Consider the following 23,998-nt stretch of genomic DNA (forward strand, 5'->3'; position numbering starts at 1 on the left):
AAAATAAAAATGGGTGCAGGGTGTGCGGTGTAGGCCTCCTGTAGCACTGTACACACTGCACCCATTATAAATGCGCCAGTGATTAGACTGTTTTATACAAGCCTACTGCAGACCCTGCTCGCAGATTCTACATCCAATCCAGGCATACACACTTCCCCAATTTTTCAGCAGATCTCCAATCTGTCTGCTGAAAAAATAAATTTGGCTGTGGGGAAAGGGGAGGAATTTATTAATAACAATATTTAAGGGGTGTTGAGAATTATATTCATCATCATAGCCGGGGGATGTGGACCAGGGGATTTTATTAAAGGTTTCCTGTATTATAAAAAATTATAGTGGAGCTCCCTCCAAAAATTAATAACCAGTCCTGGATCCATAAGCCTTATCTGGTAATGGAAATTAAAGGGAAAAACCAGAGTGGGGTTCACCCTATTTTCCAACAACCAGCACCAGGCTTGAACCAGCCAAGATGATGATAATGCCAAAGCAAGGGGGCACACAGTGTCATCACATTGACCACCCACAAAACTGGTCAGCACATGGTTGAAATTCCTCGGAAAGTAGGGACCCCCTTCCAAGCAAAAACGAGAACTGTGTCCTGCACACCTTGTGGCGGTGGGTGCTGGGTTCATGGTATGTTAATATTGTTCTTTACAGGCAGCCTACAGGTCCCAGCATGCCTGTGCTTGGAGAACCAAAAGTGCCAGCATTCCTAAACATTAAGGGCCCCCTGTAGTTCAACTGTAAAGGAAATCTTAAAATAAATACATTACACCTAATGTTCAAATAATTTATAAGGCTTTACCTTCACTTGGGGGGCTGCTTCCCCAGGACTTGTGGCGTCTTCTTTCAAACTTCACCTGGGGATCAGCGGACTGACAGACGGCACAAAGAGGTGGTGCTATCGAGCCGCTCACAGTGACATTCTTTTTTCAAAAGCAATACTGCGATGTTGTGCCTGTAGGACAGCGGTGATGGACACCCACCAACACTGCCCTACTTCCGCTTTCAAACTCTGCAGTAGTGGCTTTCCAGGGACTGGATCCTGGAGGATCCAGTCCCACAGCATCAGCAGATGGTGCCAGAATCCGTCTGGATCTAGCACTGCTGCTATGCAGAAAGTGTGGTGACCTACTAGCTCCAATCTCGGCACAGTTGGTTCAGCGGCTGGGTCTCCTGGTTTTTAAACATGTTTATTCAACCAGGATCCTGTGCATGGATTGATCTGCTGATGACACACACTTATTCAATGGTGGACCAATGGGCTGGTTGGGAGTCTGATCTTTCGAGGATTGGACAAGTGTGTACCAAGCTTAGCACTGGGCAGAAATATGCTCCAAACATGGTAACCTGGTCTATTTAAAATGTTAACATTTGTCCACGCAGCAACAGTTAGACAAATTCTAACCAAGGCTTACTTGACTGTGACTTTTAACTGTAGGATTGTCACTGGCTCTGGAACAGAAAACGTGAGACACATGTTGCAAAACTTAAGTAAAGAACCAAAACTGTCAAATATACTACTGTATGTTATCTTTAATGCATCCTCACAAACCAGCTACAGTATGGATCTGTGGGAAAATTCACACAGTTTGCTTGTTTACAGTCTTTGTATCCTGATTCCAGTTTGTCGGCAGTTTGGCTCAGTTTGGACTCTGGATCCCTGTAAAGAGTGTTTGTCTTAATATCTGCCGTCGCTTAGCATTTATGGCAGACCTTGGTTACTGAACTTGGCATTAGTGGTTACTGTCCCTTGTGCATAGGCCGTACCTGCTTTTAACCTAAGTCTTGGGTGCCTTCCAGGGGTTGCGGTTAACATGCCGGCTGTTGAAATCCGGCGTTCAGGATACCGACGCCGACAATACTGACAGCTGGAATACCGGCGCAACAGGGCTATAGAGTGGGAATAGATCCTGTGGCAAGTGCAGCGAGCCACTGAGCCCGCAAAGACTGTTAGCACTTGCCCCGCTGTCCGCATTCTGGCGGACAAGATGCAGCTGTCAGGATATTAACAGCCGGCATCCCATCCCCCGGCAAATCGTATGTACTCCCCTTCCAGGCCAGTGGTGAAATAAAAAAGGCTGACTTTATGGAAATGGAGACCCAAAGACACAGCCGATGATATTACAGCACATTCTTGTATAACATTTTTAGACCTATACTACTACGTTTTTTTTTTCAAACACTTGAATACCGTTACATGAGGGCATGACAGTTGAACTGGTCACTTCTATGCCACAATAGCACATTCGATAGTTTCATAATTAAACTATAATACGAAGGCAGACTTAAGATGGATGCAAACTGTTAAATGTCCTTAAGCAAAGCTGTCTATCATGCAGCCATCTATGACCTACATTTTAAGAATCTCCAATGAGTGTGTAGTAGGACTTTTTTTTTATTTTCTAAAATATGTGGTCTTCCCATGAATTGTTGACTTACGATACAGGCACAACAGATTCCGGCAAGTCGCTCCTATATGTCTAATCATAGGCAAACAAGTAATTCCCTATTTTCAATGATGAATACAGACACATAGACAGAAAATGAATGGGGATATGAAGAATCTGGTTTAGACATGTAGGGACCTATTCAATTGTTGGTCTCCCCGTCTGCCACTAGATGGCGCCCAGCAGAGCAATTCAATTGCAACCTCCTGAGGTGCAAGCTGAAATATGCGTGAACTCTGTGGTTTGGATGCTGTCCTAACCTGTACCACCTTGCTCGGCTAAACCTGGAACTAATGGGCGCATATACCCCATTAGTACCGGGTTTAGCAACAATTGAATAGTCCAGGTGGGTGCCCCATAGAGTTTCAAAACAACTCAGTCAGACCTTCAGTCAAGTATTTTATCCGTCTAATTCTTGTCTAGTCTTCAAAATGAATGCTGACTTTTGGTTATGACTGAGTGGTTGATTTCTACAACTTTGACCAGTTGACAAGTTTATTGAATTTCCCAATATGGCTTGATCAACGAGTTGTACAGCACTATTTGATCACTTGCCTTCACTAAATTTTGTTCTGTCACGTAAAACATGATAAGTAGTACAGTTGGGCAAGGGCAAAACCATGCGGAAAGCCTTCAGGTTGTACCACCCAGATTCACTCAAATCTAACACGTTTACACAATATGTAAATAGCCACTATGGTCAATATACTGCTGGACTCATTTACAAGTGCTACCAACCTTAGCACTTGGCCATGTGCTTCTTGTTTGGGGCTTAATGCAGTATCCCTAAGGTGACCAGATGTGTTATTGGAACCACAAAAAGTAGATTTACAGAGAGTCCTGGCTTATCACTGGGCAGCGGTGTTCTTGTTGCACTTACGGGTGCAATAGTAATAATGGAGGGATTAGGTATGGGAGAGCTGTGCTGTGCTTTATATCTTAGCCCAAGGAAATTGTGCATTGTATATAGCTTCATTGCAAAGCCTTCATATGTGACTTTATTTAAATTATTTATATATATATATATATAGATATATATATATAGATATATATATAGATAGATAGATTTATTACCCATTGTTATCTCAAAGGTAAATATTAACTTTCTATATTGCCCCCTAAAAGTTTTTGGGTTCTTTATGGTATGTACTTGATTTGAAAGTATTGTTTAGTCTGAGGTTTTTAATTTCAGCATCTAATTATTGTACCAAGTACTTAGTTCAAGCAAAAATAATATACTTTCTGCGCAAGTAAAATGATATAAAAAAAACTTCCCATAAACCCTTCCGATATTATTAGATTGTACAGAGGTCCGTTATATTTCCGGTATTGATTTCTCAGTGCTGTAATTCCATTCCATTCCTACCATGAAAAATCTTTGCAAGCTGAGCCTCATCACAGCGTGTTCATTTAGCTGGGAGGTTGCTGTGAACACAGAAGCCATGAAACTGGTTCTGCTTAGACAGCTGTAGGAATTTAAAGAATGGGGAACATCCGCCCCTACCAAATGACCCTTCCAACATTTTGTAGTGCATGCTTGAGAATGAAAAAGCAACAACTTGCATTAATAACAAATAGTTAACGTATTTTGTTTGTGGCTGGTGTTGTGGAGTCCATTTTCATTTGGGTTGTGGGTGTAGAAAATTCTAGGATGTTGCACATAATTTACTGTTCATTTAAGAGTATTCTTTATATATGGCTGGTGGCTCGTGATTGAGAAGCTCCACTCATATAGTGATCCCTCTTAGTACCATTTACCTTAAAAACTGGACAATGAGATGTCATAATAACGTTTACTTTAATACAGCAGTAGTGTGTGTTGCTGACATTTATTAATTTAGTAGTCTAAGCAGACATCATGGACAGCGCTGAGAGCCACTGTTAACTGGATGGCTAGGTGTTGGTGACATTGCTGCCAGGAACTAGCTGTACTGAATAGAAAATAGATCATTGTTTTTATTTTATTGAATACATGGTTTACACTATAGATAATACAGAAAATTAGTTATAAACCACTGCCTTTATTTTAAAGGATAACATTTGTTTTTGGTGTATGTGCCACTATTCTACATCCTTTATACCAAGGCAAGGACCCAGGAAAAACACAGGTGGTATGTCGGTGATATAGTATGAGCCGAATATGCAGTGTTCTGAAAGGGTGATCCTGGGTTGCTCTTTCCGGTTTATGTTAAGAAATAGCTCAATGAGCTCCTTTTAACATAACCCGGAACACCCTTTCAGACAGCAGTGTATTCATATTCAGCTTAGACCCGGGAAAATCCCTGGTCATCAACAGGCTTGTGGATCCGGGGCACATAACCTGGGTCAACCCATTCACAGCGACACATAGGGGTGTATTCAGTGAATGTAGGATCCTCTCCGACGGAGAGGATCCGACAGTTCACTATTCAATGCTGGCCGTTTCCAGCCAGCATTCCGACAATGTAAATTCGACCTATTCTTGTCGAAAGGTGCCAGTATTTCCGACTGTCGGAAATTCCGGCACTAATTGAATACACCCCATAATGGGTTTTTCCCAGGTCCTTTTCTCTGTGCGAAAGGGGTATCAACACAAGTTGAAACTGTGGGCCTGAGTCTGATTTGGAAGTAAATAAAAAAAAAAAAAAAACAAGAAAGAAACTGGAACAAATTATGTTGCACTGCAGGTAGAGCTAATAAAGTCATGTTTTCTGTGCAGGAGGTGCTACTCCTAGATATGTGTTGCTTTAGCATATTGGTTTGTGCCCTGTTATACTGTCCACATAAAGTGTTAAACATTGTGGCAATAATTGGTATTACTACAATGGTGCTAGATTTATCTGGTGGTGATTGATGCCAGAGGAATCTACATTTAATTTTTTTATTGTATTCTCACTAACCTGTTCCTCCACATCCTGAACCATATAGGGGTTCTCCACCATGGAAAATCTAGTATACTTTTTCACATTTTCCTTAAGTCAGTCTTATTTTCTTGATTCCCACCCTCCAGCTAATGCTTCCTGCTACATCCATCTGTGCCCCATGTTTCTTTTATTATAAATGTCTCTGTCATCCTACTTGGATTGTCTCTTTTTTATTAAGTATATCGTTATATGGCCCTTTCTCTTTCTATCTCATTCCTGCTTCTGCAGAATTAAAATATTTACCTAAAATAGCAGCAAACAGCTGGGACTCTTAAATATTCCTTATTGCCCCTTTTAAATGTTTGACGATCCTGTGTAATTATCTATTCTCCCTTTTGCAGCTGAGCTTGTGGTGTGTATTTGTCCTCCACATATAATATTCTCTGGGGACACTGTTCTGTATTGGCATCTTTTATTAATAACATCATGACATATAATCTTCCTAATCCATTCCTCTTTGTGGAGCATCAGATACAATATATTTTTTCTGGGTTGATCTGTGCTTAAAAGTAGTTGAACTCCCTATATTCCACATGAGTAATAATAATACTTATGTTGTCATTTACAATGAAACGTTTCTTGTAACAACTTTACCACCTCTCTTCTTCATCTGTAACTAGGATAAAAAGGGTGAGAATGTAATAATATATTGCTCATTGCATATAAAGCATTGTGCTAGACTTAATAGGAAATTGCAACAGCCAGCTATATTTTGTGATATTGATTATTTAAATGCTGTTTTGGATAAGTGACCTACAGTATATTTGTGAGCTGGTAATTTGCCTCACATTTATATACTGTATATGAGAGAGTTCTTGTTATGTTTGACCACATAATTTCTCTTTTTGATTGAAGATGAGCAAAGCTCTCAAAGGATCACGTAACGGTTTTTATGCATTTTCACTATAATTGTTTTATTTGCTACTGAAATAATATGCATGCATATCAGGCTGGTATTTTTAGGGTTGCTTATAGCCCTCTTCTTCATAGTTTGCAAAGCTCAGCCTGCACTATAAATTTTTAATCAAATGTGCCCCCAACACACATTATTACTGTTCTACATCACACGCATTGGCACATCTTACATTATTTAGTGGATTTAGATGTTGTGATGTTTTCTTGCGGTTTTATGTAAATCAAAAGTAGAACATGTTGTAAATTACAAATGCAACTCTTAATATACATTTATCCAATAATGAAGTCAACATAGTAAAAATAAGAGATCAGAATTCACAGCCCACAAATTTGACCAATATAATTTTTGATCATAAATTGATAGACCAAGCTAGTTATCTGTCCCTGTGAAAAATGAGCTAAAAAATGTGGTAATGCTGCTACATGTAGTTTTATCTAGAACCCACAATACCAGTGTATATCTATTTTTATTTTGAAAGCAACTAAAATCTTATCTGAACGAACACATTTTATGCTACATTAGTGTAGCGGTCACAACAATGTAGTTCTCCTGTCTATGGAATATATAATTCCACACCATATATTTAGATTTTTGTTATTTAAAACAGTGTCAATTTTTTAGCATGTGTCTGTGACATAACCAGGTTTTGAAGTAAAGAGGAGCAAATAATATTTGATGCCATCGTGGCTGGTGTGGCTACGTAACGCAGGCGTGAGACTGCATCATAGTGAGGGCCTATTTATGAAGCAGCGAAACGAATGAAGAAGTGAGCCAGTGGAGAAGTTGCCCATGGCAACCAATCAGCTACTATATATCATTTTATAGAATGCACTTGATAATACTCCTTTTCCACTAGCTCAAAAAAACACGGGTAAATGCACGAGGGCGCGCATTTACCCGTGTTTTTTGCTAGTGGAAACAGCTCCCTCTGCAAAAACCCACCCGGTTAGCTTACTGGGTTGAACACAAGTTCAACCTGGTAAGCTGTGCAGTGTAAACGGAAGCCGCGTCAATGCGACACGGCTCCCGTTCACACTCTATGGAAGGGCGGCGCTGGGAGATCATGTGATCGCCCAGCGCCGCCCCTGCTGAGTTGCTAGCAATGTCACCAAAACACGGCAATATGCCGGGTTAGTGAGCGCAGTGGGAAAGGGGCTGAGCATGGGCCGCAGCCGGGTAGCATCCGTGTCAGGCTCCCGGCTGCGACCTGTGATTTAGAGGTGGAAAAGGGGTATAAATGTTACTTCAATGCTGATTGGTTGCCATGGGCAACTTCTCCACTGGCTCACTTTTCTCTCTTCACTCCTTCATGAATAGACCCTTGTGTGCGACAACGCTCTTCAAATCAATACTTAACGGAGGCACTTTCTGCAGCTACGTGCAGCAGGAGATCACATCCCAAGTACCATGCAAATCATGACAAACAATAGCGGTAGCCCCAGGGCAGAAACAAGGCTTCTACTCTGGAAAATATAGTAAAAATAACCTATTTACTTGCCATCCTTCGTTTTGGCTACGTGGTGGTGGACACAGCTGCACTTCTGTTTGTCCCTGTTGCCGCTGATAGGCAGTCACCAGCATAGGTATTATCATATTGAGTAGGTGTGGAGACAAAAAAGGCGTTGTTGTAGTGTCAGATAGAATGGAGGCAATGGGAGACATGCAGTACACACAAAGAAAAGGCCATAGAGGCACTCGCATGAGAAGACAGACAATCAGGTGCACATATGGGATAGAGAGACAAATACAAGTCTTGTGACTGGCACAGCGAGGAAGCAGAAACACCTACTGCAGATGGGGGGGTGGAATGTGCAGCGGTGGGCAGGCAGGAGAGGGGACCCTACTTACATTGAAGGTTTTAAAGAAACCTGGGATTCCTGTGGAGGAAGCGGAGGTGGGGCTGAGGAGACAGACGCACACAGCAGTGCAACCTGTAGATGCAGAGTTGAACATACACTTTTATGGAGTGTGTCATGTGTTTCTCCGGCAGTGTTATGACTGAAGAGATGTAACTCTGTTGTAATGAATTATGAGGGCATGTCTATGGAACTGCAGGCTGTACAAACCTGGACATAATGTATTGTAATGGATTATGGGGGCATGTCTGTGGAACTGCAGACCGTACAAACCTGGATATAATGTATTGTAATGGATTATGGGGGCATGTCTGTGGAACTGCAGGCTGTACAAACCTGGATATAATGTATTGTAATGGATTATGAGGGCATGTCTGTGGAACTGCAGGCTGTACAAACTTGGATATAATGTATTGTAATGGATTATGGGGGCATGTCTGTGGAACTGCAGGCTGTACAAACCTGGATATAATGTATTGTAATGGATTATGGGGGCATGTCTGTGGAACTGCAGGCTGTGCAAACCTGGATATAATTTATTGTAATGGATTATGGGGGCATGTCTGTGGAACTGCAGACCTTAAAAAACCTGGATATAATGTATTGTAATGGATTATGGGGGCATGTCTGTAGAACTGCAGGCTATACAAACCTGGATATAATGTATTGTAATGGATTATGGAGGCATGTCTGTAGAACTGCAGGCTATACAAACCTGGATATAATGTATTGTAATGGATTATGAGGGCATGTCTGTGGAACTGCAGGCTGTACAAACCTGGATATAATGTATTGTAATGGATTATGGGGGCATGTCTGTGGAACTGCAGACTGTGCAAACCTGGATATAATGTATTGTAATGGATTATGGGGGCATGTCTGTGGAACTGCAGGCTATACAAACCTGGATATAATGTATTGTAATGGATTATGGGGGCATGTCTGTAGAACTGCAGGCTATACAAACCTGGACTTAAGCGCAAACCCACCTGTTTGGAGGTATATATTATTTTTTCCCACCTAGTATAGTGTTCTGATGATGACTAGTAGCAAATCAAGCATACTCATAGGGACAGGCACACCACAGGATGTGTACAACTGCATGCATACTGATATATTCATTTATTTCTGTGGATGCAGTCGGGAACGTGCAGGCCTGATTTATGTCCAAGTCTGCATGAGCCCCAAGTATTTCCTGTTGACGAGCTGAAGGTGCAAGGAACAGCCTGTACCTGATGTTTTTTTTTTTTGTTAAATGCTTACCTCCATGGTACTTTGAATGTTTACCACATATCCCCTAAGGGTATAAGCGTGTATGATGTACTCTCTATCCTGAGTACATTTATAGTAACCCACTATTATGCTTTTAAAGGTTTTAAAAATACCACTTGTCATTGGTTTTGTATGGGGTTTTTTTGTTCCTTTTCTCTATCGTCCTAGTGGATGCTGGGGTTCCTGAAAGGACCATGGGGAATAGCGGCTCCGCAGGAGACAGGGCACAAAAAGTAAAGCTTTAGGATCAGGTGGTGTGCACTGGCTCCTCCCCCTATGACCCTCCTCCAAGCCTCAGTTAGATTTTTGTGCCCGGCCGAGAAGGGTGCAATCTAGGTGGCTCTCCTAAAGAGCTGCTTAGAAAAGTTTAGCTTAGGTTTTTTATTTTACAGTGAGTCCTGCTGGCAACAGGATCACTGCAACGAGGGACTTAGGGGAGAAGAAGTGAACTCACCTGCGTGCAGGATGGATTGGCTTCTTTGGCTACTGGACATTAGCTCCAGAGGGACGATCACAGGTACAGCCTGGATGGTCACCGGAGCCTCGCCGCCGGCTCCCTTGCAGATGCTGAAACAAGAAGAAGGTCCAGAATCGGCGGCATGAAGACTCCTCAGTCTTCTTAAGGTAGCGCACAGCACTGCAGCTGTGCGCCATTTCCTCTCAGCACACTTCACACGGCAGTCACTGAGGGTGCAGGGCGCTGGGAGGGGGGCGCCCTGGGAGGCAATGAAAACCTATTTTTGGCTAAAAATACCTCACATATAGCCTCCGGGGGCTATATGGAGATATTTAACCTCTGCCAGAATCCGTTAAGAGCGGGAGACGAGGCCGCCGAAAAAGGGGCGGGGCCTATCTCCTCAGCACACAGCGCCATTTTCCCTCACAGAAAGGCTGGAGGGAAGGCTCCCAGGCTCTCCCCTGCACTGCACTACAGAAACAGGGTTAAAACAGAGAGGGGGGGCACTAATTTGGCGTTAAAAATATATAAAAAAGATGCTATAAGGGAAAACACTTATATAAGGTTGTCCCTATATAATTATAGCGTTTTTGGTGTGTGCTGGCAAACTCTCCCTCTGTCTCTCCAAAGGGCTAGTAGGTCCTGTCCTCTATCAGAGCATTCCCTGTGTGTGTGCTGTGTGTCGGTACGTGTGTGTCGACATGTATGAGGACGATGTTGGTGAGGAGGCGGAGCAATTGCCTGTAATGGTGATGTCACTCTCTAGGGAGTCGACACCGGAATGGATGGCTTATTTAGGGAATTACGTGATAATGTCAACACGCGGCAAGGTCGGTTGACGACATGAGACGGCCGACAAACAATTAGTACCGGTCCAGACGTCTCAAAAACACCGTCAGGGGTTTTAAAACGCCCGTTTACTTTAGTCGGTCGACACAGACACAGACAGGGACACTGAATCCAGTGTCGACGGTGAATAAACTAACGTATTCCTTATTAGGGCCACACGTTAAGGGCAATGAAGGAGGTGTTACATATTTCTGATACTACAAGTACCACAAAAGAGGGTATTATGTGGGATGTGAAAAAACTACCGTAGTTTTTCCTGAATCAGATAAATTAAATGAAGTGTGTGATGATGCGTGGGTTCCCCCCGATAGAAAATATGGGCGGTATACCCTTTCCCGCCAGAAGTTAGGGCGCGTTGGGAAACACCCCTTAGGGTGGATAAGGCGCTCACACGCTTATCAGAACAAGTGGCGGTACCGTCTATAGATAGGGCCGTCCTCAAGGAGCCAGCTGACAGGAGGCTGGAAAATATCATAAAAAGTATATACACACATACTGGTGTTATACTGCGACCAGCGATCGCCTCAGCCTGGATGTGCAGAGCTGGGGTGGCTTGGTCGGATTCCCTGACTAAAAATATTGATACCCTTGACAGGGACAGTATTTTATTGACTATAGAGCATTTAAAGGATGCATTTCTATATATGCGAGATGCACAGAGGGATATTTGCACTCTGGCATCAAGAGTAAGTGCGATGTCCATATCTGCCAGAAGATGTTTATGGACACGACAGTGGTCAGGTGATGCAGATTCCAAACGGCACAAAGGTGTATTGCCGTATAAAGGAAGAGGAGTTATTTGGGGTCGGTCCATCGGACCTGGTGGCCACGGCAACTGCTGGAAAATCCACCGTTTTTACCCTAAGTCACATCTCTGCAGAAAAAGACACCGTCTTTTCAGCTTCAGTCCTTTCGTCCCTATAAGAGTCATATCTGCCCAGGGATAGAGGAAAGGGAAGAAGACTGCAGCAGGCAGCCCATTCCCAGGAACAGAAGCGTTCCACCGCTTCTGACAAGCTCTCAGCATGACGCTGAGACCGTACAGGACCCCTGGATCCTACAAGTAGTATCCCAGGGGTACAGATTGGAATGTCGAGACGTTTCCCCTGCGCAGGCTCCTGAAGTCTGCTTTACCAAGGTCTCCCTCCGACAAGGAGGCAGTATGGGAAACAATTCACGAGCTGTATTCCCAGCAGGTGATAATTAAATTACCCCTCCTACAACAAGAAAAGGGGTATTATTCCACACTATATTGTGGTACTGAAGCCAGAAGGCTAGGTGAGACCTATTCTAAATCTAAAAAAATTTGAACACTTACAAAGGTTCAAATCAAGATGGAGTCACTCAGAGCAGTGATAACGAACCGGGAAGAAAGGGACTATATGGTGTCCCGAGACATCAGGGATGCTTACCTCCATGTCCCAAATTTGCCCTTATCACTAAGGGTACCTCAGGTTCGTGGTACAGAACTGTCACTATCAGTTTCAGACGCTGCCGTTTGGATTGTCCACGGCACCCCGGGTCTTTACCAAGGTAATGGCCGAAATGATGGTTCTTCTTCGAAGAAAAGGCCTCTTAATTATCCCTTACTTGGACGATCTCCTGATAAGGGCAAAGTCCAGGGAACAGTTGGAGGTCGGAGTAGCACTATCTCGGATACTGTTACAACAGCAGGGGTGGATTCTAAATATTCCAAAATCGCAGCTGATCCCGACAACAAGTCTCCTGTGCTTAGGGATGATTCTGGACACAGTCCAGAAAAAGGTGTTTCTCCCGGAAGAGAAAGCCAGGGAGTTATCCGAGCTAGTCAGGAACCTCCTAAAATCAGTGCATCATTGCACAAGGGCCATGGTAAAAAAAATGGTGACTTCCTTCGAAGCAATTCCAGTCGGCAGATTTCATGCAAGAACTTTTCAGTGGGATCTGCTGGACAAATGGTCCGGATCGCATCTTCAGATGCATCAGCGGATAACCCTATATCCAAGGACAAGGGTGTCTCTCCTGTGGTGGTTACAGAGTGCTCATCTTCTAGAGGGCCGCAGATTCGGCATTCAGTTTTGGATGTTGGTGACCACGGAGGCCAGCCCGAGAGGCTGGGGAGCAGTCACACAAGGAAAAAATTTCCAGGGAGTGTGATCAAGTCTGGAGACTTTTCTCCACATAAATATAGCTAAGGGTAAATTTATAATGCTCTAAGCTTAGCAAGACCTCTGCTTCAAGGTCAGCCGGTATTGATCCAGTGGGATAAAACATCACGGCAGTCGCCCACGTAAATAGACAGGGCGGCACAAGAAGCAGGAGGGCAGTGGCAAAAACTGCAAGGACTTTTCGCTGGGCGGAAAATCATGTGATAGCACTGTCAGCAGTGTTTCATTCCGGGAATGGAAACTGGGAAGCAGACTTCCTCAGTAGGCACGACCTCCACCCGGCAGAGTGGGAACTTCATGGGGAAGTTTTCCACATGATTGTAAACCGTTGGGAATTACCAAAGGTGGACATGATGGCGTCCCGTCTGAACAAAAAACGGGACAGGTATTGCGCCAGGTTAAGAGACCCTCAGGCAATAGCTGTGGACGTTCTGGTAACACCGTGGGTGTACCAGTCGGTGTATGTGTTCCATCCTCTGCTTTTCATACCTAAGGTACTGAGAATTATAAGACGTAGAGGAGTAAGAACTATACTCATGGCTCCGGATTGGCCAAGAAGGACTTGGTACCCGGAACTTCAAGAGATGCTCACAGAGGACTTATGGCCTCTGCCGCTAAGAAGGGACTTGTTTCAGCAAGTACCATGTCTGTTCCAAGACTTACCGCAGCTGCGTTTGACGGCATGGCGGTGGAACGCCGGATCCTAAGGGAAAAGGCATTCAGGAAGAGGTCATTCCTACCCTGGTCAAAGCCAGAAAGGAGGTGACCGCACAACATTATCACCACATGTGGCGAAAATATGTTGCGTGGTGTGAGGCCAGGAAGGCCCCACGAAGAAATTTCAACTCGGTCGATTCCTGCATTTCCTGCAAACAGGAGTGTCTATGGGCCTCAAATTGGGGTCCATTAAGGTTCAAATTTCGGCCCTGTCGATTTTTCTTCCAGAAAGAATTGGCTTCAGTTCCTGAAGTCCAGAAGTTTGTCAAGGGAGTATTGCATATACAACCCCCTTTTGTGCCTCCAGTGGCACTGTGGGATCTCAACGTAGTTCTGGGATTCCTCAAAACACATTGGTTTAAAACCAGTCAAATCTGTGGATTTGAAGCATCTCACATGAAAAGTGAACATGCTCTTGGACCTGGCCTGGACCAGGCGAGTGTCAAATTGGTGGTTTTTTTCTCAAAAAAGCCCATATTTGTTTGTCCATTCGGACAGGGCAGAGCTGCGGACTCGTCCCCAGTTCTCTCCCTAAGGTGGTGTCAGTGTTTCACCTGAACCAGCTTATTGTGGTGTCTTGCGCCTACTTGGGACTTGGAGGACTCCAAGTTGCTAGATGTGGTCAGGGCCCTGAAAATATAGGTTCCAGGACGGCTGGAGTCAGGAAAACTGACTTGCTGTTATCCTGTATGCACCCAACAAACTGGGTGCTCTTGCTTCTAAGCAGACTTTTGCTAGTTGGATGTGTAATACAATTCAGCTTGCACATTCTGTGGCAGGCCTGCCACAGCCAAAATATGTAAATGCCCATTCCACAAGGAAGGTGGGCTCATCTTGGGCGGCTGCCCGAGGGGTCTCGGCTTTACAACTTTGCCGAGCGGCTATTTAGTCAGGGGCAAACACGTTTGTAAAATCCTACAAATTTGATAACCTGGCTAAGGAGGACCTGGAGTTCTCTCATTCGGTGCTGCAGAGTCATCCGCACTCTCCCGCCCGTTTGGGAGCTTTGGTATAATCCCCATGGTCCTTTCAGGAACCCCAGCATCCACTAGGACGATAGAGAAAATAAGAATTTACTTACCGATAATTCTATTTCTCGGAGTCCGTAGTGGATGCTGGGCGCCCATCCCAAGTGCGGATTATCTGCAATACTTGTACATAGTTACAAAAATCGGGTTATTATTGTTGTGAGCCATCTTTCAGAGGCTCCGCTGTTATCATACTGTTAACTGGGTTCAGATCACAGGTTGTACAGTGTGATTGGTGTGGCTGGTATGAGTCTTACCCGGGATTCATAAATCCTTCCTTATTGTGTACGCTCGTCCGGGCACAGTATCCTAACTGAGGCTTGGAGGAGGGTCATAGGGGGAGGAGCCAGTGCACACCACCTGATCCTAAAGCTTTACTTTTTGTGCCCTGTCTCCTGCGGAGCCGCTATTCCCCATGGTCCTTTCAGGAACCCCAGCATCCACTACGGACTCCGAGAAATAGAATTATCGGTAAGTAAATTCTTATTTTTTCAGTTCTATAAATATATTTTATTTTCTGCTGTATTTAACAGGCTGATGTACTACTTAAATTTGTCTGGTACCCTTTAGGTATGCACATAGGCGCTGGTATGGTGTTGCATGCAAGTCCATTTGGTGGATGGACTTTGCACATTTTTATTACTGCTCCACAGCCGAGCGCACACATCTACGGGAAACTCGTAGTCGCATGCATCTCTGTCGTAACTCCACTTGTGATTTTAAGTATGGTAATGGGGCGTATGTGCTGCGCTGTCTCTACGCAGAAGTCTGTCTGATTTCAGACTGATCTCTTGCACATATGATAATAGCTATTTGAATATGAGTTGTGCAGGCTCTGCGATGAGTACAACATGGCATACAAGTGAATATACGCATTTAGTTCTGCGTATACAGTCGATTGTAATTGCGGTTGATGTGCTGCATGCTCCTCTGGTCGACCCCATAATCTTTAAATAGGTTGAAACTTTTAAATAATGGGGCCAATACATTTACAGTCAGTTGGAATCTCTGATCAGCAGATCGGATCAGTGAGAATTGCAGGGTAGATGTAAGTCCCACATAAGCCATCCTTCTCCAGAGTAATGCAGGTCATACATCTATGGGCCGATCCCCCAAAAGCTTGATCCAATGTGTCGATCAGTGGACTCCTATGATTGGCAATTTGTCAGGGGATCTGCAAAATACAGTACGTTAAAAAATCCCTGAGCTCGCATTTTGTATTGCTAATCACTGGATCGGATTGGCATCAGGGGATTGCTGGGTAGGTGTATGCATGATATGCAGTTAACATACCGCCTCACGGGATCCCGTTGACCGCAATACCGACTCCGGGATCCCGCACAACGGTACAATGCCGGCACCACAGGCTTTTCTCCCTCTATGGGTGTTCACGACGTCCTGGTGGCCGGGATACCGGTGTCTGTATAATGACAGCCGCGCCATCCCGGCCATTGGTAACTCGTACCAATCCCATATGCATAATGCCTCTCTACTTGCTAAGGTTGCAGTTGATAGGATTGATGGCGATTCCTGTCCAGTAAGATGCAGCATTCCTTATACACAGCCAAGCTGGATGGATTGAATTGTCCATGGTGATCAAAGTTCTCTGCTCCTCTGTATGCTGCTGGAGGCGCTATATAAATGAACAGCATTTGGTTTTGAATGGACGTTATACTAAAATATTTGTGACTTACTATAAGTCAGAGAACCCAAATGGATTCTGTCTTTATTTTTAGGAATGAAAAGCACCCAGCTTGGGTTGCAGCACCTTGTCTTCACAGCTAACTGTGCATCCTTTTTACAAGTGTCCCCGCAGTGTGTTTTATAGATCCTATCATGCTAAAGGAAATGGGTATCCCTATGTTTGGAAATAAATAAAATTGTTCAGATACTTCTATTATAAGTAGACCAAAAACATGGGTAAATGATCCATTTTATATAGGAAACAGCACAGACTGGTTCTCAGTGTGTTTATGTTGATGGCATGTTGACAAGCCACTGGTGTAGATCTACCTGATTTCTGGTGAGCCGGTTTATATTTAGGCATAGCACTGCTAGCAATACTTCTATATCAAACGGCCATGTTACTGGGTGTCTACAAACTTTCCACTGAGCATCACACAACCACTTCCTGTTCTGTGGCTGTAATTTATAGCTAAGGAGCCTAAAAAAATGTCTTTGTTGATAGTAGTTACGTACATGAGTAACCCTCACTCTGAGCTGCCTTTTCTTTTATTCACTCACTGTCCACTTTTCACAATGAAACCTTTAAATATCTATAGCCTGAAAGAGCTTTCCAAATTCCCAAAGCATTCCTGTGCAGGAGGATTTTTAGCATATTTTATAGACTAAATAAGTAATCTTTTTTTAACTATATTAACACTAATCAAAATGAAAAATGTCATCCCGGGTACATTGTTATATTGGTCTATTGGGAACAAGTGTTTCAAAGCATGATCCATAAGCAGACCACTGCCAGTAATAATTCTAGGTGTCTTGGTTTTATTAGTATTACTGTTCATGGTAACGGCTACAATAATCATGTTTGTGTCAGTATCTATCTTTTTATGGTGATTGTTGTTTTTTTACTTGTATACATACACTTTATTATTTACGCACTGGCAACACCTGCTCACAATACATTGTTGCTGTTAGTTACAGAGTCGTATATTGAAGTATGGAATTTGGCATCTGTGTTAGCCTGATAAAATGCAAACGAGTTACAAAGCTTGTATGCAATATGCAAATGATACAGAAATAAGGTAGATGTAATAAATACACGTTGGGTAAGAAACATTAATGGATGTGAACGTTATATATATATATATATATATATATATATATATATATATATATATACACACACACACACATAAATGTGTATATATATATATTATAATATATGTATGTATGAGAACCCTCAGGGGATGACATCATCTCAGGACTATATAGTATAACGGCCAGAGAATAAAATCAGATAATAAACACTGTTTTCAATGAAAATTATTTTAGTTTGGTATATATTATATTATAAATGAGGGATATTTACAAAAACAAATATTTGAAGTAAAAAAGTAAATTACTAACCTGTGTGTCTGCGTACAGGTGGTGATTAGTCAGTGATGGTGTGTAGTAGAAGAAATACAGAAACATTGTATATTAATATTGGTGGTGGTACAGTACAAAGTATAAGATGCCCAGAAGTGGGTCTAATATCCTAAAGCAAATGCCAGTGCGTTTAATAGTCTAGTCTAGTGGTTCCCAAACTGTGTGCCGTGGCTCCCTGGGGTGCCTCAGGACACTTGCAGGGGTGCCCTGGGTTGGTGGTCCAGGACCAATTAAAATTATTTATGGTCAATATAATAGGCAAAACTAGTGCTGGTGGCTATCAGTCATAAAATATGGAGACAAACAGAAGCAAATCTTGTCCCTCACCACATAACTGACCCTAAGGATGACATATAAACGCAATCTACTTAATGTAATATTTCTTTCTAAATTTCTCAATAAGAAATTATTGGCCATGGGGTGCCGTGAAAAAAATTCTGATACTCTAGGGCACCATGATTCAAAAAAGTTTGGGAACCACTGGTCTAGTCTATATAAAACTGGGAGGGTGGCTGCCTCCAACCCCAGCAGTTTTCAACACCAAGGCAACCGTCCTTTTATCACATCTGCACACCAGCCCTTCTTTGAAATAATTCTGCTATTGGTCCTTGAAATTAGGGACATTGGCCAGCACACCCTAATTTTCTGCAAGTGTCCTGTGATTTCTTGCATTGTGCTGGTCTTTGAGTTCCATTACATATTCCGGGGTCAATTTGGGCAAATGTTATAAGGACAGATCAGACAGATCTGGCTGTTCAGAGTGCTTACCACAAGGCTGAGTCCCATATTATCTGAATGCAATTGCTGCGATGCACTCATGACTGCAAAGTACTTTTGCAAGTCAGTGACCACTGCATGTATTTTCAGCCACGCCTGATAGACAGGGCCTGATTAACAGCGATCAGTATGAAATGCCGGCAGACGGGATACCAGCTATCTTGTTCCCGACAGCGGGATCCTGTCCGCCGTAATGCTTGCAGCGGGGCGAGCGCTAGAAAGCCCCTTGCGGGCTCGCCGTGCTGCGGGCACAGTGGGTCGCTGCGCTCGCATCAGGTTCTATTCTGCCTCTATGGGTGTCGTGGGTATTCCGGCAGCAGCATTTCACTACTAGTCGGGATTCTGGCATCTGCATTGTGACCGCCGGATCCCGACCAGCGAGATTTGAACCTCTTCGCGATTGACCTTCGGGCAGATGGGACTACATCCCCAGGCCCCCACATGAAATAGAACAGTCATGACAACAACATGATGATGGTCAGTCATAGAGCTGGCCATACATTTTAAGTATTGTTCTTACAAAAGGATGCAATTTTTCTACTTTTATGTGCTTAGGGAGACATTGGGGCTGATAGTGTAGAGGGTTTACATGTAATGAGGAATTGGTGTAATTTTAAGATGCAAACATATGATGGGTCGTACTATACTAGATTATATTTCTCTGTACTATTGTTTTTGTGGCATTAATCCCTATTTATTTTGCACAATTTTCCAAATGTTAGCTGAATCAGACTTTCCATAAATGACACTTTCCCCGTTATGTGTGCTCTCTCATAGATCTGATGATACCCTGCAGATTAGCATCTCTCTGAGACCGTTTCCCAGAACTCACTACCAAAATGTCTGTGGTGCAGGTATGTTTCTGTAATGTAATACATATCCAAAATGCCTAGGACCAGAAGTATTTTGGATATCCGATTTCTCCGTATTTTGGAATATTTGCACACCAAAATGAGATATCTTTGGTATTGGCCTCAAGCCTCAACACAGAATGCACCCTATGCACATAGCCTGAAAGTCATTTTATACAAGATTTCCAATAATTTTGTGGATGAAACAAAGTTTGTGTACACTGAACCACTATCTCAGTTGTGCTTAAAAGATGTCCATATTTTGGATATGGGAGACTCAGGGGGGGTATACGATTAGCCGCAGTCATTTCTCTTACGTCCTGGAGGATGCTGCGGTCCACATTAGTACCATGGGGTATAGACTGGTCCACTACGAGCCATTGGCACTTTAAGAGTTTGAGAGTGTGGGCTGGCTCCTCCCTCTATGCCCCTCCTACGAGACTCAGTTTAGAAAATGTGCCCGGAGGAGCCGGTCACAGCTAGGGGAGCTCTACTAAGCTTCTTTAGAAAAAGTTTTTTTAGAGTTTGTTATTTTACATGGAGGCTGCTGGCTCCCTGCTTCGTGGGACGAAGGGGGGGGGGAGGAAAGAGTGGTGTCCGCCCTGCGGGGTCTGAGCCACTATCTCCGCTGACAGGACACTGAGCACCTGAGGGGATCGATCGTTCCACCGCCACAGGGGATCGCTCACCCCAGCAGCATGCCGCCAGCCCCTTACAGTGCCAGAAGATTGGTGGCGAGCGAGTCACCGACCCCCAAGCAGGGGGCCGGTGTGAAGCTGGCGGTACATAGTGCGGTGCTGTGAGGGGCGCACTGAGCCAGCGCCTACACTGGTCACACAGCCTGTCGGGGTCCCGGGATCTCTGCCAGCATAATTCCTCAGGCCAGTATAATCCTATGAAGAGCGGGAAGACAGCGCCATTTTGGGGGCGGAGCTTCTCAGAGCAGACCCAGCAGCAATCAGCGCCATTTTCCTGCCTGCACAACGCTGTCAGTGAAGAGCAAGTTCCTCCAGAACAACTCCAGCTATCTCTCACGGTACCAGGTGGTTGTAGGGGGGAAGGGGGGTTTGCCGGAGGCTGTATAACCTATTAAGGTGCACAGTCAGCGCTAGTTAGGGGGTCTCCCTTTACCCAAAAAATCTGTGTGTGTGGGTTGGCTCCAATCTCTGTGTCTCTCTTGCCATTCTTGGAGGTAAAACTCTCTCTGCCCTCCCGTGTGTGTGTGTGGAGTTTCTGTGGTCTCCATTAAGCTATGTCTGTGTCATATGCTGCAGAGGATATGTCCTCTCAGGATTATCCCATTCCATGTAATCAGGATTGAACTGTTTTAGCACAGATACCTGCAAGGGAGCCTGAGTGGTTATCCACTATCAAATCTATGATTTCTCAGATTTCTACTAGGGTTGCACAGAATGAGTCTGCAACTCAGGCTTTACAGAGCTCTATGGCAGTCTGACCCAGTTCTGTTACCTCAGGGGCCCCCGCTGTATATTCCCAAAAACATGCTTTTGCACAGATTATGCAAGATGACACGGATACCGATTCTGACACTGAGGATGGTGATGGGGATGTTTTGAGGGGGGCAGCATCTCTTGCAAAAGGGGTGCAGTTGATGATAGAGGCCATTAGGGATGTGTTGAATATTACTGATACAACCCCTGTGCAGGTTGAGGAGGCTTACTTTACTGAAAATAAGAAAGCCTCGCTAACCTTCCCTGCGTCAAAAGAATTAAATGCTATTTTTGAAAAAACATGGGGAAACCCTGAGAAAAAATTCCAGATCCCTAAAAGGGTCCTGGTGGCGTTTCCTTTCCCTGTGGAGGATAGAAAAAAATGGGAAAACCCGCTCATTGTTGACGCGTCTGTATCCAGACTCTCAAAAAAGGTGGTTTTACCTGTTCCAGGATCCACCGCCTTGAAAGAGCCGGCTGATCGCAAAATTGATAATACGCTTAAATCCATGTACATGACTTCAGGGGCTATATTACGTCCCACTATTGCCAGTGCTTGGATTGCCAAAGCTATAGTAAAGTGGTCAGGCACATTACTTGAAGATTTGGATACTATGGATAAATCTGATGTTGAATTGTTTTTGCGTAACATTCAGGATTCGGCAGGATTTCTGGTAGAATCCATGAAAGACCTGGGTTCCATGGCTGCAGGAATTTCTTCCATGTCTGTCTCAGCTCGTCGAGGACTGTGGCTGCGACAGTGGTCTGCCGACGCGGAATCCAGGAGAAGTGTGGAGACCCTACCCTACACAGGTCAGGCTCCCTTTGGGGAAGCCTTAGCTGCATGGATCTCCACGGCTACAGTGGGTAAGTCACCTTTTCTTCCCTCAGCTGCACCTGCTATGAAGAAACCCTTTTCTTCAACTGCATCACAGTTCTTTCGGGCTGCCAAGCTACGAAAGGCCAAACCGTCCAACACCTTCTTTAGGAGAGGCCGGCCCAAATCCAAGAAACCGGCTGCGACGGGTTCCCAGGATCAGAAGCCTGCTTCAGGTACGCCGAAGTCTTCCGCATGACGGTGCACTGCACGCCCCGGAGGTGGGGCCAGTGGGAGCGAGACTCAGGCTTTTCTGTCACGTCTGGGTGTCGTCCGGCCTGGATCCCTGGGTGCAAGATATCGTGTCCCAGGGGTACAGGCTGGAATTTCAAGATCTCCTTCCTCACCGATTCTTAAAATCAGGCTTGCCAGCTTTGCTGGCAGATAGGGCTGTTCTGCTGGCAGCCATCCAGAAGTTGGTGGAGGCACAGGTTATTGTACCGGTCCCTCCTCATCTGCAAAACAAAGGTTACTATTCGAACCTTTTCGTGGTACCGAAACCGGTTGGTTCAGTCAGGCCCATTCTGAACCTAAAATCGCGAAATGCCTTTCTGAAGGAATTCAAGTTCAAAATGGAATCTCTAAGGGCGGTGATATCAAGTCTGGAAGAGGGGGAATTTCTTGTGTCCCTGGATATCAAGGATGCGTACCTCCGCATTCCGATTTGGCTGCCGCATCAGGCTTATCTCCGATTCGCACTGTTGGACTGTCACTGTCAGTTCCAGGCTCTGCCATTTGGCCTCTCCACAGCACCGAGGGTTTTCACCAAGGTGATGGCGGAAATGATGGTTCTCCTCCGCAGACAGGGGGCAAACATAATTCCATATCTGGACGATCTGCTGATAAAGGCACCGTCCAAGGAGAAGCTGTTACAGTCCATCCTTCTCACGACCCACCTGCTCAGGGAACACAGTTGGATCCTGAATCTTCCAAAATCAAATTTGGAACCAACCAGGAGGTTGTCCTTTCTGGGAATGATCCTTGACACGGAAGTGCAGAGGGTGTTTCTTCCAGATGAAAAAGCGTTGGTGATACAAACAATGGTCCGGGTTGTCCTGAAGCCAGCCCGGGTGTCAGTTCATCAGTGCATTCGCCTTCTGGGGAAGATGGTGGCCTCTTACGAGGCTCTACAGTATGCGAGGTTTCATGCTCTGTCCTTCCAACTGGATCTCCTGGACAAGTGGTCGGGATCCCATCCACATATGCACCAGAGGATACATTTGTCACCAATGGCCAGGATTTCACTCCTCTGGTGATTGCAACTACCTCACCTTCTGGAGGGCCGCAGGTTCGGCATTCAGGACTTGATCCTTCTAACTACCGATGCAAGTCTCCGAGGCTGGGGCGCAGTCACTCAAGGGGAGACCTTCCAAGGAAGGTGGTCAAGTCTGGAAGCCGGCCTGCCGATAAACATTCTAGAACTAAGAGCCGTCTACAACGGTCTTCTCCAAGCGGCCTATCTTCTGAGAAATCGGGCCATTCAAGTGCAGTCGGACAATGTAACGACAGTGGCTTACATCAACCGACAGGGCGGACGAAGAGCAGAGCTGCAATTTCAGAGGTAACAAGAATCATCCTCTGGGCAGAAAAGCACGCGTTGGCGCTGTTGGCAATTTTCATACCGGGAGTAGACAACTGTTTCTGCTGAGGAAGTTCGCTTCCCAATCTCCATCCAGGAGAGTGGGGACTCCATCCGGAGGTGTTCACGGAGGTAACAGATCTTTGGGGTGTACCTCAAATCGACATGATGGCCTCTCGTCTCAACAAGAAGCTTCGGCGATATTTTTCCAGGTCGAGGGACCCGCAAGCAGTGGCGGTGGACGCCCTGGTGACTCCGTGGGTTTTCCAGTCGGTGTACGTGTTTCCACCTCTCTGACAATGCTAAATTCCCTTGTCGTATAAACAACCCTTTATGAAGTCTAAGAACACCGTACGCTGTTTACTTAAGAAGTACCGTAATGGTACGCTAGTTGCGTAACGATCGCTCAGCCGTAGGCGAGACGCTCAAGCGTCACGTTCGCTCACGGCCCAGTGATCACAGGACACGTTATTGGCTATGACTAGAGTAATGATTCGCTATGGCGTAGCTTACGCTCGAGACCACGAGGAGGTCACCAGCGGCGCAGACGCTCACAACGCTATACCTTTATGTCTAAACCTTATACCAATGAAATTCACAGAATACCTTAATGTGAGTACAGGGTGTAAGTGCAACCTTGTGTAACCTGACTAACTACAAAGCTGCTTGAGCGTCACCGACGCTCAAGTGAACACTTAACACTATAGGAAATACACAGATACTGGTTTAGGGTCCAAAGCCTATTAACTGTATTATATCT

At 44.7% G+C, this 23,998-nt stretch overlaps 1 protein-coding gene across 1 annotated transcript in view; it reads left to right on the forward strand.

Annotated features, from left to right (window-relative positions):
* The window catches only part of CSK (C-terminal Src kinase), a 171,486-nt gene that overhangs the window by 76,567 nt on the left and 70,921 nt on the right, over positions 1-23,998 (forward strand). Inside the window, exon 2 of the mRNA XM_063926375.1 lies at positions 19,258-19,334. Within this exon, the coding sequence (XP_063782445.1) occupies positions 19,320-19,334 (15 nt within the window). The 5' untranslated portion in view covers positions 19,258-19,319. The remainder of the gene's footprint in view (positions 1-19,257; positions 19,335-23,998) is intronic.

Source organism: Pseudophryne corroboree, chromosome 6 (assembly GCF_028390025.1).
Source record: "Pseudophryne corroboree isolate aPseCor3 chromosome 6, aPseCor3.hap2, whole genome shotgun sequence".
Taxonomy (NCBI): Eukaryota; Metazoa; Chordata; class Amphibia; order Anura; family Myobatrachidae; genus Pseudophryne; species Pseudophryne corroboree.